The sequence below is a fragment of the Bufo gargarizans genome, chromosome 3 (genome assembly GCF_014858855.1).
Source record: "Bufo gargarizans isolate SCDJY-AF-19 chromosome 3, ASM1485885v1, whole genome shotgun sequence".
NCBI lineage: Eukaryota > Metazoa > Chordata > Amphibia > Anura > Bufonidae > Bufo > Bufo gargarizans.
The window spans coordinates 360527021-360546157 of NC_058082.1; the positions used below are offsets into that span (position 1 = coordinate 360527021).

Here is a 19137-nt window from a genome sequence, read left to right on the forward strand (position 1 = left end):
GTCCTGGTTTCCGTTATGCAGAACTGGAGTTGCATAATGGAAACCAGGACGGATCTGTTATGCTGACCACAGACTTGTATTATCAAGGATCAAAATGGAATGCCTCTTAAAGGATTCCATTATGTTCCGTTATAACCATGTTATAACGGAAAACAATGATGGAATCCAGAACGGTGATGTGAACAAGCACTTAGGCTACTTTCACACCTGCGTTTAGGTGTGGATCCGTCTGGTATCTGCACAGACGGATCCGCACCTATAATGCAAACGCTTGCATCCATTCAGAACGGATCCGTTTGCATTACTATGAAAAAAAAAAAAAATGCAAACGGATCCGTTTTGACTTACATTGAAAGTCAATGGGAGGCGGATCCGTTTTCAGTTGCACCATATTGTGTCAGTAAAAACGGATCCGTCCCCATTGACTTACATTGTAAGTCAGGATGGATCCATTTGGCTCAGTTTCGTCAGATGGACATCAAAACGCTGCAAGTAGCGTTTTGGTGTCCGCCTCCAGAGAGGAATGGAGGCGGAACGGAGCCATACTGATGCATTCTGAACGGATTCTTATCCATTCAGAATGCAATGGGGCTGAACTGATCCGTTTGGGGCCGCTTGTGAGAGCCTTGAAACGGATCTCACAGGCGGACCCAGAAACGGCAGTGTGAAAGTAGCCTTAGTTGCCCATCTCAACCAATCAGATTCCACCTTTCATTTTGGACAGCTCCTTTGGAAAATAAACGTTTGAATCTGATTGGTTGCTATGGGCAACTAAGCCAGTTTTACTTTACACCAGTTTGATAAATGAGTCCCCTAGTTCAGCACCAGCCCCAACTTTCTCCCTACGCCCAAAGCAGTGGTTTGCTTCCATGTAAAGTGCTCCACTGTATGTATGGAGAGTGTGTACCGCTTTGTTGGTCGGTGTGTGTATCTCCATTTATGTATATTGTTTTAGTGGAATCATGAGACTTGCTGGGCACTTGTGTAATGTTGCCGCATGGGTTAGGTCCGTTCTCTTTATAGGTCCCAGATATCTTGAGTAGGGTGGCCAGACGTCCGGTTTTAGGCCGGACAGTCCGGTTTTTAGACTCCTGGTCCTCCTTCTGGCACAAGGCCAGGACGGCCGGTCAGAAGTCCTCTTTTTTGTGGTTATCGACGACTCTAGACTCGGCGAGTACGGGGCACTTTAAGGATCACTCACAGCGCAGAGCGCACTGACGTCAAGTCACACGTCCAGCAGCACCTGCATCGCGCCAGTCAATTCTGTTTTTTGCAGGTGCGGCCACGCGGGAATTGGCGGAACAGACTCTGAGGAGTGCAGCTGCGCTGAGGTACTCACTGGTCTGTGCTGTGGGCCGCAGGGGATGGCTGAAAGGGGGGAAGGGCAGGCTCTGCTGATTTTGAAAGGGGTTAATAATAACTACTGTGTGGGTCCTAGAAACAGCTGAAAGGGGGGAATAAATAAGTGTGAAGAGAGGATGAAAGGGGTTAATAAATACTGTGAATGGGGGACTGCTGAGGGGTTAATAACTACTGTGAAAGGCCCTTCACAGAAGTTATTAACCCCTTTCATCAGTCCCCTATTCACAGCATTTATTAACCCCTCGGGGGACTGCTGAAAGGGGTTAATAACTACTGTGAATGGGGTTAATAACTACTGTGAAGGGAGGACTGGCTGGCTCCAGGACAACCCTGGCCCCTCCACAAGTTCTTCCCTCTCCTCCCTGGCGCGGGCGTGGCTTCACTGGAGTGGGCGTGGCCTATATGTTTGGGCGTGGTCGGCGAGGTCCGGCTTTCTGGGGTGAAGCCAGTGGCCACCCTAATCGTGAGCAGATAAGGCGCAGATTTCTCCAGAACAGGCAGGGACTTCTTGTGAGAGGCAGGCACTGGCAGCGACTTGTGCTCACCTGGGCCACAATGGAGGGCGGGACGTGGCGGGGGTTATTTAAGCGCTGGGATCGGCAGACAGCACTGACACTTGGTGACAGGCGCGATGCTGGCAGCCGGCTGTGTAGCCATGTGCCTCGCTGTGGCAGGTGAGTCTGGGCAGAGGAGGACAGATGGCTTTATGCAGTGGGCACTGTGTGGTATAGACGGTGAAGGGTCGCAGGGCTGTCACCTCCAGACCACACGGGCAGTACCTAGTGAGTAGGTGACATGGGGAGTCCTGCTCAGGTGTGAGTCGTCTACTTCTGTGCACTTACTGTAAGGTGTACTTACCTGCGATCTCCCTGCAGTGTTACATATAGTTCAGATACTTTATTAAAAGTAGAGCTGAGGACAGATGACTACCAGAGTCACACATGACAAAGTGACCACTGACTATGTCTGTCCTGGGTACTGCCCATGAAGTTACCCTATTAGTTGTGGGCAGCACAAGCTGAGAAGGGAAAGCCACAGATTTTTTCAGCTGAACTGCTGTGATCAGGAAAAGTTGTGTAGAGCTCCTCTCCTCGGTGTGTCACTTCTGCATCTGGCAGGTTTCTGCAGTGCACACCTTAACCCACTGAGGGCTAACCTCCGGCACTCCAGCTGTGGTGAAACTACAACAGCCAAGCAAGTGTGCATCTTGGGAGTTGTAGTTTTACCACAGCTGGAGTGCCGGAGGTTAGCCCTTCTGGCCGCTCCGCACCCCTGGCAGGGTCTGCGTGGAGCCAATGTTCTAGCGCTGCTGATGTAACGTGTCATGGATAAGAACGCCACACTGGGGTTTTCCTATAAACCTGTATGGAAGAACTCTGCCAACCTCATTGGAGGGGGAGGATCACTTTATATAATTTGCAGTTCTACCCATAAGTCCCATTCTGAGATGTATTGTGTTGCTTATGTTATGTTCAGTGCAAGCTGTACCTTACTATAGAGTTCCTTAAATTGATTTAAAGGGCAGTAATGGTCTATATTATGCCACCTGTGATGAATGCAACTTTTTTTTTTTTTTTTACTTTCCAGTCAAATAAGGCCATATTTTCCCCATGATGTAGGTAGTGACAGCGATACATTTTCTGGGCAATTAAATATCTTTACATCTGCTTTATATTTTCTTGCCTGAACTAATGATACTTCTGTGCCCACCTACATGACTTGTTGGTAGGACCATCCAGTCTTATGTTCTTGGGATTGCCATGCAGTGCTGCGAGCTTTCGGTAGACACCTGTTTTTTTAAAAACATTCTCTTTATTTTTCTAGTTACTGCCACCATTTCTTTACCAGAAATCTCTTCAGCTGTGCCACCAAACAGTCACCCGCGGGTAAAGAGATGCTCCTGCAATAACTGGATGGACAAGGAGTGTATATACTTTTGTCACCTGGATATTATTTGGGTGAACACAGGAAGGTGAGCATGACTAAATACTGTAAACTGTGCCGGTAATTTAGACTGTAGACCAGGGATCAGCAGCCTCTGGCACTCCAGCTGTTCTGAAACTACAACTCCCAGAATGCCCCATTCGCATGTCTGGGAGTTAGAAGAACAGCTGAGCATGTTGGCTGCTGGGGTACCGAAGGTTGCTGATTCCTGCTGTAGACTATAACCTGGATTTGACATATTATATAAAGGCCATTGCAGGTAGCTAGAATGCACTCCTTGTCCTGTCCAGGCTCGGACTAGCCCCAGGGGAACAGGTGAATCCCCCGGTGAGCCCCTGACAAAGGTGGGCCCCCAGTCCCTCATCCCTTGCACATAGCACAGAAGACTGACTGCACCACAACCTGCCTATGTCCATATAAAAACACGGTTTATTACTATAGATGCATTAGGTGGCCGAGAAGACTTCTAGCTATAGAGGCAGGCCAGCCAGTATCTTCTTTCCTCAAGGACCTGCCTTCTCCAAATCGCTACAAGGACCCTTATAATCAATCATCTTAAGCATATTGCTGCTGCCTGCCGTTGTGATAGGAGGTAGTATTTGCTTGTAGCTTCACAGTGGGCCCCTAGAATAAATTTTACTGGGGGGCCCTGTGCTCCCCAGTCTGACACTGCTCAGATCAGGCTACTGCTTTGCATATGTACATACAGTACATTATATACCATTTAAATGGCTACATTGTAAATACTTCAGTCCTAAATAATGTATTTGTTTTACCTATTCTCATAGCCAAATGCTACCTTATGGCCTAGGGAGCCCAGGAAGGCGCAGGAAGAGAGCGTCGGCACGATGTCAGTGCGGGAAGGCAAAGGACAGAACTTGCAGTCGTTTCTGCCAGAATACAACTTGGTAAGTGGCTCCAGTTATCCAGAAATCTGATTGTGTAATATATGATTGTGATTGACGCCAAAGAGGCTGAGCTGAATTGCTGTGAGACCGCTCAGCAAATTTCAGAATTTGCCTTTTATAGCCTACTTTGTACAGACCATTTATTGCGGTATTGTTTTTGTTTGAGTATTGTTAAAGAGGACCTTTCACCGATTATGACATTGTGAACTAAGTATACAGACATGGAGAGCGGCGACCGGGGATCTCACTGCACTTACTGTTATCCCCGGGCGCCGCTCCGTTCTCCCGCTATGCCCTCCAGTATCTTCAGTCACTAAGTTATAGTAGCCGGAGTCTGCCCTTGTTCTGCTCTAGCGCTGGCCAATCGCATTGCAGAGCTCACAGCCTGGGAGAAAATAACCTCCCAGGCTGTGAGCTCTGCCCTGTGATTGGCCAGCGCTAGAGCAGAACAAGGGCAGACTCCGCCTACCATAACTTAGTGACTGAAATCTCTGCCTACCATAACTTAGTGAGCGGAGATACCGGAGGGCATAGCAGGAGAACGGAGTGGCGCCCGAGGATAATAGTAAGTGCAGTGAGATCCCCGGGCGCCGCTCTACATGTCTGTATTCTTAGTTCACATTGTCATAATCGGTGAAAGGTCCTCTTTAATGTTAGTGCCCAGAACTGAATGAAAACACCAGCAGTATGTTAGCAGTGGCCCTTTAAGAGTGTTACCGTTAAATGACATTTCCTAACTCAATCATAAATCCCTTCTAGTCATTTTACTGTGTTACTACAGGATTATATAGCAGTTTATTTCATGCAGCAAAAATATGAATAGTTTTAGTTATTTTCCTTACACTCCAGCCATGTAGAGTTAGCTTTTTGATTTCCATTTTAAATGGTTTGTCCCTTGGCAACAACGTATCCCCCATTGACAGGATAGGGGATAAGTATCTGTTTTGCGGGAGCACCCTACCGATCACTACAACAGGGACCATCTGCGGCAGTCCCATAGATGTGAATAGAGTGGTGGCTTAATTCAGATAGGGGTTCTAGTGATTGGACCCCCGATGATCAGACTCTTACACAGGATAAGTTGTCATGGGTCAAGCCTTTTAAGAGTTCAGTATTTGCCACTCCAAAGCTGGCAACAGTTAGGCCCCCTTCACATGGGAGTCGTGGGTGAGGGCCAGATGCATTCAGGGTGTATTGTGGGAAACCCGCGCGAGTATGCACGCAATTGCGGTCAGTTTTGTCTGCGATTGCGTTCCGATGTTCAGTTTTTTCCACGCGAGTGCAATGCATTTTGCACGCGCGTGAGAAAAAACTGGATGTGGTACCCAGATCTGAACCCTGACTTCTTCACTGAAGTTTGGGTTTGGTGTTCTGTAGATTTTATTATTTTCCATTATAACATGGTTATAATATAAAATAATAGCATTCTTTAATACAGAATGTTAAGTATAATGTCAATTGAGGCATAAAAAATAATAAAAACATAACTCCCCTCATCCTTTTGATCGCGCAGCTGGGATAGTCTTCTTTCTTCTTTTTTGAGGACCTGCAAAAGGACCTTTGATGACGTAATCACTCTCACCACATGGTGACATCAGCGCAGGTCCTGCTGAATGAAGATAGAAGGATCTTCTATCTTCATTTAGAAGGACCTGCGCTGACGTCACCACGTGGTGAGAGTGATTACGTCATCAAAGGTCCTTTTGCAGGTCTTGAAAGAAGATGATGTCGGCTGCGCGAACCGAGGATGAGGTGAGTTAATTTTTATTTTATTTTTTAACCCCTCAAGCCACATTTTAGTTAGCATTCTGTATTAAGAATGCTATTATTTTCCCTTTTAACCATGTTATAGGGGAAAATAATACAGTGATTAGACTTTAATGGGGTTGCTCATCCCTATCATCTCCTAGCAACCATGCGTGAAAATCGCACCGCATCTGCACTTGCTTGCGATTTTCACGCAGACCCATTCATTTCTATGGGGCCTGCGTTGTGTGAAAAACGTAACTATAGAACATGCTGCGATTTTTCACGCAATTCACAAGTGATGCGTGAAAATCGCCGCTCACCTGAACAGCCCTATTGAAGTGAATGGGTTCCGATTCAGTTCAGGTGCTATGCGTTCACCCTCGTGCGGAATTCTCGCCCGTGTAAAAGGGGCCTTAGGGTGCTTTCAAACTGAGTTTACTGTTTCCAACAATGAATTCGTTTGTCACATTTTTTTCACCTAGAAACAAGGCAAATATAGAAAAAGGTGGAGTTTTGACTTTGTGACGTGTGATTGATGTGTCAATGGGGGGCATTTGTATTTCACTAAATGGATGGAAAAAATCAGATACTTCTGTATACAATCGCTTTACCAGATGCTTCTATTACTTTTAATTGAATTTTTTGCTGGATTGCAATAAAAAGTGCTTCATTAATTATTTGCTGAATGGAATAGCACATACATCTGCATTTTCCCACCCCATCCTCTGCATTGAGATTGTACAGTGCTGTACAACTTCCCTGACAGCGGTATTCCTCCCTGTCAGCCCCAGCTACAGGAGGAATCGGCAATAAATTAAAAAACTAAATGTAATATTAAAGATCCCCCAAAGGTCTTGTATGACCTTACAGAGGGCACAAAAAATAGACAACATAAAAAAATTAAAAATACCGTACTTTTTTGCTTCATAAGACACACTTTTTCTCCCCAAAAGTGGCCGAAAAATGGCTGTGCGTCTTATAAAGCAAATACTAGTGAGCGCTTCCATTATGGTAGCGTTCACTAGTATGTATTAGGTGCTGGGAGAGGGTGGCCACACTTCTTCTCGGGGGCCACACTGCACTGCTGGTTCTGACCGCATACAGCGTCAGGACGTAGTGTGCACACTATGGCCTGACGCTGCACGCAGTCAGGTGACAGTGCAGCACGGGCCGCAGAAGACAAGGGAGTGTGACTGGAGGAGCGATTGCCAGACCTGGAGAGGAGCGGCGGAGAACGATAGATAAGTTAATTTCTTTATTTTTATCTCTGATCTGAGGTCTGATGGGGGTCTGACATGAAGGTCTGATGGTAACTTGACATGGAGGTCTCATGGGGATTTGATGTGAGTTACTAATATGGGGGTCTGAACTGAGTTCCTGATTTAGGGGTCTGATCTAAGGATCTGAGGTCTGATTTAAATATATTTTTTTCATATTTTCCTCTATCATCAGGTGTGTCTTATAAAGTGAAAAATATGCTAAATACAACTGCACCACATACCATACCTTCTAGCCCCACTGCCATAACCCTTACATCCCATATATCAAAATAACCATTCTGGAAAGGGGACATGATAAAGAAAATATTTTAGTTGCACATTACTGTTAACAAAAAAAAGTAAAAAAGGACCTTTTTTTTATTACATTTTTCAGTTTTTATAAAAAAAATAAAAACAAAATATACTAAAATAAAAATGACAAAAATAAAGCCCCGTGTATCACTGAAAAAGACGGAAGAATTATTTACTTAACTGAATGAAAAAAAAAAAAAAAAAGATGCATCGAATGATAAAAACAGAAAGTCTGGTCAGGAAGGGGGATAAATGGCCTGGTCTTGAAACTGGTTAAATATGCCATAATAACTCTAAGCAAATCTATGTTTATGTTCTGTCAGCTGTATAAGGGTTTGCGTTTTTTGAAGGATACTTTGTATTTTTTATTGGCACAATTTTGGGTTGTATGTAATGGACTGAATACATTCTATTAACTACTTTTACTACTTTTGAACAATAAAGACACTTTTTATGGATAATTATCTTAATTTTGCATTGCCACTTTTTGAGATCCATAACTAAACATTGCTTTATAAGAACTTTACTTTTGCAGGCATAGTTGTAGTTTTCAATGGCCCTATTTTGGCGGTACGTAAAAGTTATCAATTAACTTCGCGGTCATTATTGACCACAGAGTATAAGGGGTTATGTTCCACAATTTGTTTTATCTTCATCCCTGGCCTTTGCAGAAGGGTTTGCTGCTGTATATTAAAATGAACACCCATTGCTGAAGCGTTGGCACGCCTTCTGTGATTGCAGATCTTCAGTGCCCTCATACTACAGCGTGGTTTGGGAAGTTTCTGCTCATAATGACAAACTATTAGAGCATTGTGTGAGTGGAGGTTAAAGGGTTATTCCCATCTTGGACATTGGAGGCATATTGCTAGGATATGCCCCCAATGTCTAATAGGTGCGTGTCCCACCTCTGGGACCGGCACCTATACTCAGAATGGAGCATGCACGGCCGCCATTTCTCTGTGACTGCCAAAAATAGCCGAGCAGCGCGCTCAGCTATTTTCGGAAGTCACATTGAAATTAATGGGAAGTGCACAGTAGCGCAGCCACCACTCAATTCAATTCTATTAGGCTTGCGGAAATAACCGAGCCAGGGCTTTGCTATGTGCAGCAGTCCCATAGAAATGAATGGAGGGCAGCAGCGCATGCGCCCTCCGGGACTTTGCAGGCTCTGTTCTAAATATATGTGCGAGTCCCAGAGGTGGGACCCGCACCTATCAGACATTGGGGGCATATCCTAGAGAAGGGCCCCAATGTCTAAGATGGACATACCCCTTTAAGAAGAATACTTTTTGCTTCAGCAAAGATCCGATATGATCATTTATATGAACCTGCTGGATGTCAGTTTTATACTCGTAGTCCATTGACACCATTCAATTGCATTTAAGGAAATGGAACACTGATGGCAACAGATAGCAATCATTTTCCCATTAGTTTCTGATCCATTTTTTTTTTACAGGAAACTGGAAAAATAACCTTCCAGACTCACAGAACAGGAGATGGAATTGAGTTATTAAAGAAAAGCAGATCATAAATGGATTGCAAGCAGATAATTCAATTTCACTAGCAAATGGGGAAGAAAACTGATCAGAAACTGATGGGAAGTTGACATGAATGTCATCTATATTCCCTTATTGTGATATCCATGCTTAGTAGCATTAAGATCAGTCACCCATCTCACAAAAACTAAATTAGGCTAGGTTTACAGCTATAGCAGAGCTTCCTTTAGGAGCCTCTACTGCAGAATTGGCGCTTCTGGGTTTCTTTTCATTTTTCTGTTCCTAGACTGGAAGAGAAAGATGAGAAACATGCTGCAGATCTGAACCTATTCTGATACAGTGACCATTTCAGACTGCAACGTTTTAAGTGCAGTACTTGTTAGTATTTGTTTTTTTAAGTTTTAGTGAACTGTTGTATCCAGAGTGCAGATAACAAACTAAGGTTCCAGTCACACGTCCGCAATTTCGTTCCGCATTTTGCGGAACGGAATTGTGGACCCATTCACACGATGTGCTGCCCGGACACGGAATTGCGGACCCGCACTTCCGTATCCGCAATTCTTTTCTCGAGAAAAAAAAAAAAAAGAACATGTCCTATTCTTGTCCGCAATTGCGGACAAGAACAGGCATATTCTATTAGTGTCGGCAATGTGCGGTCCGCAAAATGCGGAACGCACATTTCCGCTGTCCGTGTTTTGCGGACGTGTGAATGAAGCCTAACAAGCAAACAAACCAATTTTAACTTGTGTACTTGTTTATTTAAAGAGCATCTGTCAATGGCGCAGGCGTGAGAAGACAGAGTTAGACGACGTGTCTCGCCCTGTCAATCCAGGGGAAGGGGGAGTGGCCATAACAGAGGAGTGTTACAAAACTAGTGCCCCGAGGGCTCTGGTCAGCTCCTTGGTACTCCAGCTATCTAATTTGCAAAAAAAGACTGATTTCTAGAGCATGATAAACCCTACCAGACAGTATGCCTGGTTTAGTAGGGTTGATGATTCTATAAGATGCTCTTTACATGTGCATGGCTTAAATATATTTTTGTTTCTTGCTTTTTAGTTGTGTTTTTATTTGTTTTTAATAATTTAGTTCACTACCATAGACCACAAAAGATGACATCCATACACCTTATGTCATAAATAAAGTTGTTATAATGACAGTGATAGCAATGATGGCAGAAATTACTGGCAGTGCTGTAAATGTTTTCATCCCTTACATAGTACTTCCATTATCTACAAGACGAGATTCAAGATAGACGAGAATTGTTGCATGTAAATGTTTCTAACGATTCCTGTAAAATCGTTGATGCGAACAAGTACAAGTATCGCGTTTAATAATGAATTGCGTTATATAAATATGCATCAGGTACATTCTTGGCGATAGAGAGCCCTGTGTAGGCAAGCTAATTGTTTTTTTAAAATGCTAGTTGTCTACTAGAACTAGAAGGTTCGGTCGGTAGTCGCTCGTGTTGGCGATCTGTTCGTCTAAATCCACCTTAAGCTTTATTATATACCCAGATTCTTTATGTTGGGATTTGTAGCATTAGGAGCTACATGTTCAAGTGAAAGGCTCCTGGTAATAGTTAGAGAGGACCTGTAACCTCTCCTGACATGTCTGTTTTAGTAACTACTGTTATGTTATGCTATTCTGGTATTATTTCTAGGTGGCAGCACTGATTGGATAGTGGCAGTCTGTGCCGAGCCCCCCCAATGGTAACACCCAAATAGACCTTGATTGCAGACTATTAGCAATTCATTTTTAAACTTCTAGTAGGAATAATGGAAGAATGGCACAATATAGAACAAAGTTATTAGAATAGATGCTCCAGAAATGCAAGTAGTTACTGAAATGGACATGTCAGGAGTGGTGACAGGTCCTCTTTAATTTGGTTATGAAATTATCAGACAGCTAGTCATTTACCTGGCACATTTTTGCTCCATAATTGATAAGCATCCATCTTTTTTTGCCTGAGTGGCGTCAGTGGAAAGGGACCAGCATGCCAGCAGTCTTATATTGCTCCAATAAAAAGCATGCAATAAAGTGATAAAAGAAACAAGCATTTAACCCCGTCATTGCAGTAGTACAGGCAAATCAATCTGAAGCTGGGCTCACAACACCCATGTCCCAGACAAATATGTACAGTAATAATAGCAGATGATACCATTTGTTATTTTACTGTTTCTTTCATCGTGACATATCAAGTAATAAGCATGACTCCATTACTTGTATCTCCTTAGGGCCACTGCTGATAGTAAACTAAGATCAAGTAAGGAAATAAGCCCAGCAAACAAATTCTTAAACATGAAGTCTCAAGTCCGTCTTTTGCGTGCGTTCCGGTAAGGTGATTATTACCTTTTAACTGTATTGAAAGTAAGATCTGAATGTAGAATACCTACGGTACTTTAAAACATGAAAACAGAAATTGCTTATCTGTGTGAAAGTAATAAATATGTAACTTACAATGCTATTAAACTTGGTAAAGTTCAGTTATATCCAGGGATGGGAAAGGAAATTCTTTGGCATGTGAAATCCTTGGCACTGCATTTTACATTCAAGTATAACTCCTGTTCGAGAGATTCTGTAGTCAAAAATCTTGATTTACAACAGTAATGGTTTACATTGTGGCATAATTGGCATAAGTTCACAGTCCACACAATTACCTCATACTTGCCAAGTGTCCCAATTATGCTGGGACAGACCCACAAAAGGGACAGGACTTATGTAAACGCTGGATCTACAATAAAAGCCCACATAATCAGACCCATAGATATTTATATTTCTAAATAACCGTTAATCTCCCATGTATAAAAAAGAATAAATTAAACGTTCACAATTGTACCTTTTACATGTTGGTAAGTTTGCTATCAGCAGAGAATAAACATACTCCATACTGACTAATACCTTAATATGAAAGCCATCTCCAATGGAATGACGTGGACAGCATCACAGTTACCGAGCCTTTCTTTCAGTATCTCTGCCTTAGATATGTCTGCCAGGTAAAATTCTGATTCTGTTCATAATATTATATTAGAAAACTAGTTTTTAACAACTCGGGCAAAAACTGACTAGATTTAGGCCACAAGCATATGCAGTTTTATTACCCTGAATGCTGTCATTCTGGAGATTGCCCCACTCTTGTCTACTAGGCCGCTGCCAAAGCACCATGACAAATGATGACCACTGGCATGAGCATAGGAAATGCTACAAATGCCCATTACTGCAATTGTTGTATTATTTTGAAAAGCTTCCATTAAATTGGCTTTTTGCCAGTGCTCCTTGGCTATCACGTTGTCGTGGCTATGGAAATGATGATGCTAGAGCCATCCTTTACAACATTTTACTACTTTAGATTAAGAACAACCCTCTTATTTAAGTGACCTAAATCGAGTATCATTTTTATGTTCCTTACATTAAAGATGTTTTCTTATCTCAGACAATTGGGGCATATCTCATTGTCTTTTAGGGGCGGGTCCGGCACCTATCTCCTAAACGGAGCACCACAAAGTGGTAGCTGGAGGACTCCGGTCCAGCCACCACAAAGCCCTCTCCCCATACAAGTGAATGGGAGCACAGCACACATGACCAGACATCGCTCCCATTCACTTCTATGGGCCTGATGGAAATAGCAGAGCCTCATAGAAATGAATGGAGGCCCAGCGGTGGGAACTTCACCTATCAGACAATGGGGGAATATCCTAGCGATGATGAGAGAATTCCTTTAATCTAGTATGTACCATCTGATCCATAAGATGCACCTGATTATAAGACGCACCTAGGTTTTAGAGGATAAAAATAAGAAAAAAGCATTTTTCATCAGACCTCAGATCAAACCCCCAATCCTCATCAGACCCCCAAATCAATCACCAATCTTTATAAATCCTCAGATGAGACCCCCATTCCTCATGAGACCTCAGATCAAACCCCCATTACTCATCAAATCTCAGAACAGATAAGACATAAATAAATGAAGATGGTGCCGCCATACGCAGATCCAGCATGCTCTTTTTGCACTTACCACTCCCTGGTCTTCTGCCGACGCTGTTCTGCACTGTGACCATATGTTGCACAGCATCAGGTCATAGTGCGTGCATATGATGTGTGATTTCAGGTCACAGCACAGTGTGCAGCGCCGGCAGAAGAACCGGGAGCGATGTGTGCAGCTAGCTCTGGTCCTACTGTGTACTAGAGAGTGCTTCCATAATTGAAGCGCTAACTAGTATTCACTTCATAAGACGCACTTCCAATTCCCCCAACTTTTGATGCGGGAAATACAGTATTTTTTTACAAGTCTGTCTAAATGGTCAATATCAATAGAAAGGCTGCAAAGGAAAGTTGCATAAGAGGCTATCTGCTTCTGTTTACACCTGTTGCCTCACCTAAATCTTAACTTTTACCTTCTGTTCCTCCCCAGTTTATAGGCACTGGAAGGACACAAATTGCCCTATAAAAATTACACAGATAAGAGGTATAAACAAATGTGAAATTGAATTCCTCTGCAGTGGATTTCAAGGACTTCGGTATTGCTGAGGAAATCTAAGCAACTTTTGTACTATACCTGTACACTGAGGATATGTAACCACTACTTGGCAGACAAAGGAGTCCAAACTTTTCTTTTTAACATCAAGTCCATAACTAAATCACTAGGGACAATAAATATATAACTATTATAGGCAACTAAATCATAATGACCATTGCTAGCATGTAAGTAGAACAAACTCCACTCTTCTGCCCAAGTGTCAAGGATTAAAAGATGAATACATATATGTACGTGTGTGTATGTGTGTGTGTATATATATATATATATATATATATATATATATATATATTATAAAATCTTACAATATTCTTTCTTCTTCCACAGAGATGTTGCTTCATACAACACACAAGTTGCATATTTTGGAAAGCAATTCTCCACCAATGCCTCTAAGTTACCATCAGACTCTAAAGCTTGGAAAAGAAAAAGCTAAGAAAGTGACGGGCAATGAAAGCTAGAGGAAAGAGAAGGGGAGTCTTGCTACTAGTGCTCCTAAGCAATAGAGGCATCTCTATACCTCAGGGAGTTTTCATGCAGGAACTCGGGCTGTTCAGCCAATTGAAAAGAGCAGATCAAAGATTTCCAGTGATAAAGAAAGCAATTTAAACCTAAACGGTGAAGTGTTCTACTTAGAAATTGCATATTGTACTGGATTTAAAGGAGATAAGAAAGGAAGACAGAAACTTTTGGGCTCCTAGTTGAATGGCTCCTTCATCCTTATCATTGGGCAAAAGAGAGGACAAGTCAAGTGGTATTGAATATTACTGAGCCTAAAGGAAGCAAAGCTCTGAAAATCTATTGTAGCATTATTGTCTCTGTGTACGTAGGGACCAGTGTGAGGTCAGCATCATGATGGTAATATTTTTGAAACTAATGACTGGCTGACTCAATACTGACTTATTATAGTATACCATGGAGAGTATTGAATCAATTGTATAGAGGTGCCAGTGAGTTAAATCCTGACCTAAAAGTCTTGTTTTTCATTTTCAAATAATAATCTTCTATACAAAAAATATCATCACTGTTTATTGAATTGTAATGTAAATGGTAACCATCCAACTTGTCCTACTGTAGTACTACAGATAATAAACAATTTAATAGGCTATCTGTAAAGATTAAATCAAGGCAACTGGACTTACTGTAGATTTCTTGAAAATGTTTCACTCGTTCTTCCAACGAGCTTTCTCAATTCTGAGTGACCGTACAAGAATTCTCTGGGAATAAATATGTAACTGAATCAACATCTGGTAATTTATACCCAGAATGAGGTCAGAGGCCATTATACCCAGCATGGGGTCAAAGGTGTTGATTCCATTATCCTAATGGAATCAACACCTCTGACCCCATGCTGGGTATAATTACCAGATGTTGATTCAGTTACATATTTATTCCCAGAGAATTCTTGTACGGTCACTCAGAATTGAGAAAGCTCGTTGGAAGAACGAGTGAAACATTTTCAAGAAATCTACAGTAAGTCCAGTTGCCTTGATTTAATCTTTACAGATAGCCTATTAAATTGTTTATTATCTGTAGTACTACAGTAGGACAAGTTGAATGGTTGCCATTTACATTACAATTCAATAAACAGTGATGATATTTTTGTATAGAAGATTATTACTTGAAAATGAAAAACAAGACTTTTCGGTCAGGATTTAACTCACTGGCACTTCTATACAATTGATTCAATACTCTCCATGGTATACTACAGGGTGGGCCATTTATATGGATACACCTTAATAAAATGGGAATGGTTAGTAGTACATACAATAGTTTTAAAGGTGGGCAGCATGGTGGATAGTATCATAGCTTGCAGAATTTTGTTTCTGGCAACATCTGCATGTAGTTTGCATGTTAACCCTGTGCATAGGTTTTAGTCCAGGTACTTTACTCTTTTCCCACATTCAAAAACCTACTAATTGACTTCTTCTGATAGTGGCCCAAGTGTGCATGTGTCTGTAATAAGGAAATTAGATTGTGACCCTATTGGGGACAGGGACTGATGCGAATGATGAAAATCTCTATTGAGATGAAAAAATTGATTTAATATACATACCCATCCCATGGTCGCAAAAAAAAGAAATAAAAAAAAAATTAGGAATCAATATACTATACATATTATTAAAAAAAAAAGGAATTGGTGATTGTGTGAAAATGAAGTGCAAATGTAGGACACCAGTACATAATATGATGACATGCAATTGTAGAGTATACAGCAGTTATGTGCACAATTTGCATGTACAGATGCTGTATAAGATCTCTAATGTAATACTTTGAACAGTTGAAATAAAGAAAACTTCACTATTATGACACTCAAGCCTATATACACCCAACAGCAATTGGGGTCAGAGAGCATTTTGCAACTTCACACACTTCTCAAAGTCACATCTGTATCACCTTATGAACTATGACATTGTTGATAAGATAAGTTGAAGTATATGAAGTGACATCTCTGTCTGTAATTTATGTTGTAGCAATTATTATCCACATGATCGTTTATCTGATCTGCACTGTAATTATTAGTGAATAATGATTCCATGTACTGTATGAATTCATAAAACTTTGTTATATTAAGATAGACAGTTTTTCCTGCTCTCTATGGTTGTGCAGAGCACTCATGTTTGGCCATTATCCTGGGAAGGCAGTGGTACCATATGAATTTGCCTGTTGGTCCTCATGCAACTGCAGGACAGCCAGTTGGGCATCACTCCTGTAAACCCACAGTACGGGAGAGGCATTATTGCAAAGTTGAAGCGTTTAGGATCCACAGCAACTTAGCCAAGAAGTGGTTGACTACGTAAACTTACATAGTGGAGTGTATGATAGTCTCCATGCTCTGCTGACTCAATAACTGCAGAATTCCAAACCTCCTCTGGCATTAACATCACCCAAAAAAATGTGTGACAGTTTCATGCCATGGGTTTCCATGGCTGAGCAGCTGCATGCAAGCTTTACATCACCAAGCACAATGCCATAGTTGTCAACAGTTCTGAAATCACAGGGAATGTCCCTAATTTTCTATGACAGGTCTGGCAAATTCAGGCCAAAAATATGGTAGCTTATATAAGACCCACCCATATGTGGGCATTCCTATTTGGGTTGGGGGCATGCTCTGAATTTACAAAGTACAATGTTTGTAACTAACATAACCAATTGTCAGATGGAGTGATGTAAAGCACGCTGCCACTGGACTCTGGAGCAGTGGAAACTTGTTATGTGGAGTGACAAATCACGCTTCTCTATCTGGCAGTCTGATGAATATGTTTGGGTTCGGCAAATTCTAGGGAACATTACTTATGCTACAATCCCTGCAGGAGAGGAAGATGGGAGTGGTAGTAGCTTTGGCTGCAACAGGTATTCACAGTGGCAATCCTCATACCTATGCTTCTTAGGGCTCTGCAGTGGCAGGAATCACGCCCTTTCTTCTGTAGCTGCACACCCTCATGGTACTTAGGTTGCCCTTGGTGTAATGAGTTTGGTACAGGTGCAAGACGGGAGGTGTAGGGGCTGAGGCCAGTAAATGGTGCTGGAGTCAGTAACCAGGTCAGTTGTAGAAAATATATAAGTCTCTCTATAATAAAGGGTAGTATGAGGGCTGTAGTACATTGAACATCAAACATAGTTTCATCCAATTCACTGTGCAAATCTTCACAGATAGCGATGTATGGATATAAGAAAGCTTGGGGGTTGTAGTATTTCTTTTGTCTATCTCTCCAAAGTCTTTTTCTGCAGAATCTAAGGGTGGCAAAAAAGGCTATCATTATTATTTATTATTAAACTGCTATTTATTCCATGGCACTGTACATACGGAAAGCGGTGTACATACATAACATGATATAAAACTATTGCAATAAGCATGAACAAGACGAGTTAAAAACAGGTACAGAAGGGAAGTGAACCCTTCCCACTAGGGCTTACAATCTACAAGAGATGGAGGATAGATACAGTAGGTGATGGTAAAGCTACTCATACGGTTACTGTAGATGTAGGCTTGTCTGAAGAGGTGGCTTTTCAGGTTTATTTTGAAGTTTTCCAAGGTAGTTGAGCATCTGATATGTTGGAGTATAGAGTTCCAGAGTATGGGGGATACACAGAAGAAATCTTGGAGGCAAATGTGGGAAGAGCAGATAAGAGGAGAGTAGAGAAGGAGGTCTTGTGAAGATTGGAGATTGCATCGACATAGATGTATGGAGGAAACAGGTTGTGTATGGGGTAGAAAATAAATTGAATATGACCCCCTTTCAGGGCGACCTGTCGAAGCATCTTCAGAAGAAATGTGCCTTAAAATGGGGGCCATGATTTTTAAAGATCGTCAGGTCAAAGTCAATGTTATAGCTCATTAGGCATTTCAGTTTGCACAGTTTCCAGTATGATTCATGATATTTGATGATGTCAAAGGTCTGTTCCTGGTGGGTGCCACGAATGTTGACGTCTGAGCAAAATACTTGTCGCCAGCAATTTAGCCAAGAGAATTTAGACATGCTTAGTGAAAATCCAGGAGACTTTATTCTTGAATTATTACGGGTGATGAAACATGGGTGCACCACCATGATCTTGAGACCAAACAGTGCAATGGAAGCACAAGGGATCACCAATTCCAAAGAAATTTTGTCTGCAGCAGTCAGCTAGAAAGATCATGGCAACAGTTTTTTGGGATACTGAAGCCATATTTTGCTAGAATTCATGCACACAGGACAACAATTACTGGAGACACCTATTTTTCAACAATGATGGCATTACATGAAGCAATCAAGGAGAAACACCATGGGAAGTTGTCGGCAGGTGTGTTATTGCTTCACAACAATGCAGTAGCTCAGAAGTCTCGCAAAACACAAAGCTGCTATCAGGAGTTCAGCCTGTTATCTGGATCAACTTGCAGGATAACAGATGTATTTTTTTATCCTTATAAACTATATGTTACCATGTTAGAGAATGTGGCTTCATGGAGCCAAACTATTTTCCCTCAGTCCAGACCTGGCTCCCGGTGATTACTTTTTCTTTTGAAACCTGAAGAAATTTCTGTGTGGGAAATGTTTTTTTGATGATAATTCAGTCCAAGAGGTGGTAACAGGGTTCCTGTAGCAGCAAGAAGTCTCCTATTCGGAGGGTATCCAATCCCTGGAGGCAAAGCAGAATAAGTGTGTTGAAGACCAGGTGGATTACATTGAAAAGTAATGAGTTCAATTTTTTCAGTTAATTTTGTTTTCATATTCAGGTAGATATTGAACACCCCTTGTATCTGTAACTCCCAGCTGAGATGTACAGGACTAAGATGTGGCTAGCCAGAACAATGTCAAAGCGTAAAACGATGTATTAGCAATGTCCATCTCACTGCAGTAAAGTCTTTATCAGCCTTAAATAGCAAATACCTTACTGACTCCCATGCTCAGCCATGCAGATTCAGGACCTTCTGGTTCTTTCGTCCTCTCTCCAAAGTACTGTAAGGTAGAGATGGCTTTCTTGATGCAAGTCTCCAAGGAGTGAGCACATATAGCGCTTTTCTTTACCTCAGCTAAGAGTAAACCAGGAGTGTACCCTATTTTGGGATACTGCGTCTGCCCAAATGCATTGTGCTAATT

At 41.9% G+C, this 19137-nt stretch overlaps 1 protein-coding gene across 2 annotated transcripts; it reads left to right on the forward strand.

Moving 5' to 3' along the window:
* Positions 1-1933: 1933 nt before the first annotated feature.
* On the forward strand, positions 1934-14501 carry EDN2 (endothelin 2). 2 transcript variants are annotated; one of them, XM_044288162.1, is made up of 5 exons: positions 1934-2036; positions 3187-3334; positions 4095-4214; positions 11265-11363; positions 13889-14501. In XM_044288162.1, exons 1-5 carry the CDS (start codon positions 1994-1996, stop codon positions 13992-13994), a joined length of 516 nt encoding a protein of 171 aa, XP_044144097.1. In that variant the 5' UTR covers positions 1934-1993; the 3' UTR covers positions 13995-14501. The 2 variants fall into 2 exon arrangements, with proteins under 2 accessions (XP_044144097.1, XP_044144098.1); XM_044288163.1 differs by having other exon boundaries at positions 11265-11368; positions 13889-14012.
* Positions 14502-19137: the final 4636 nt, after the last annotated feature.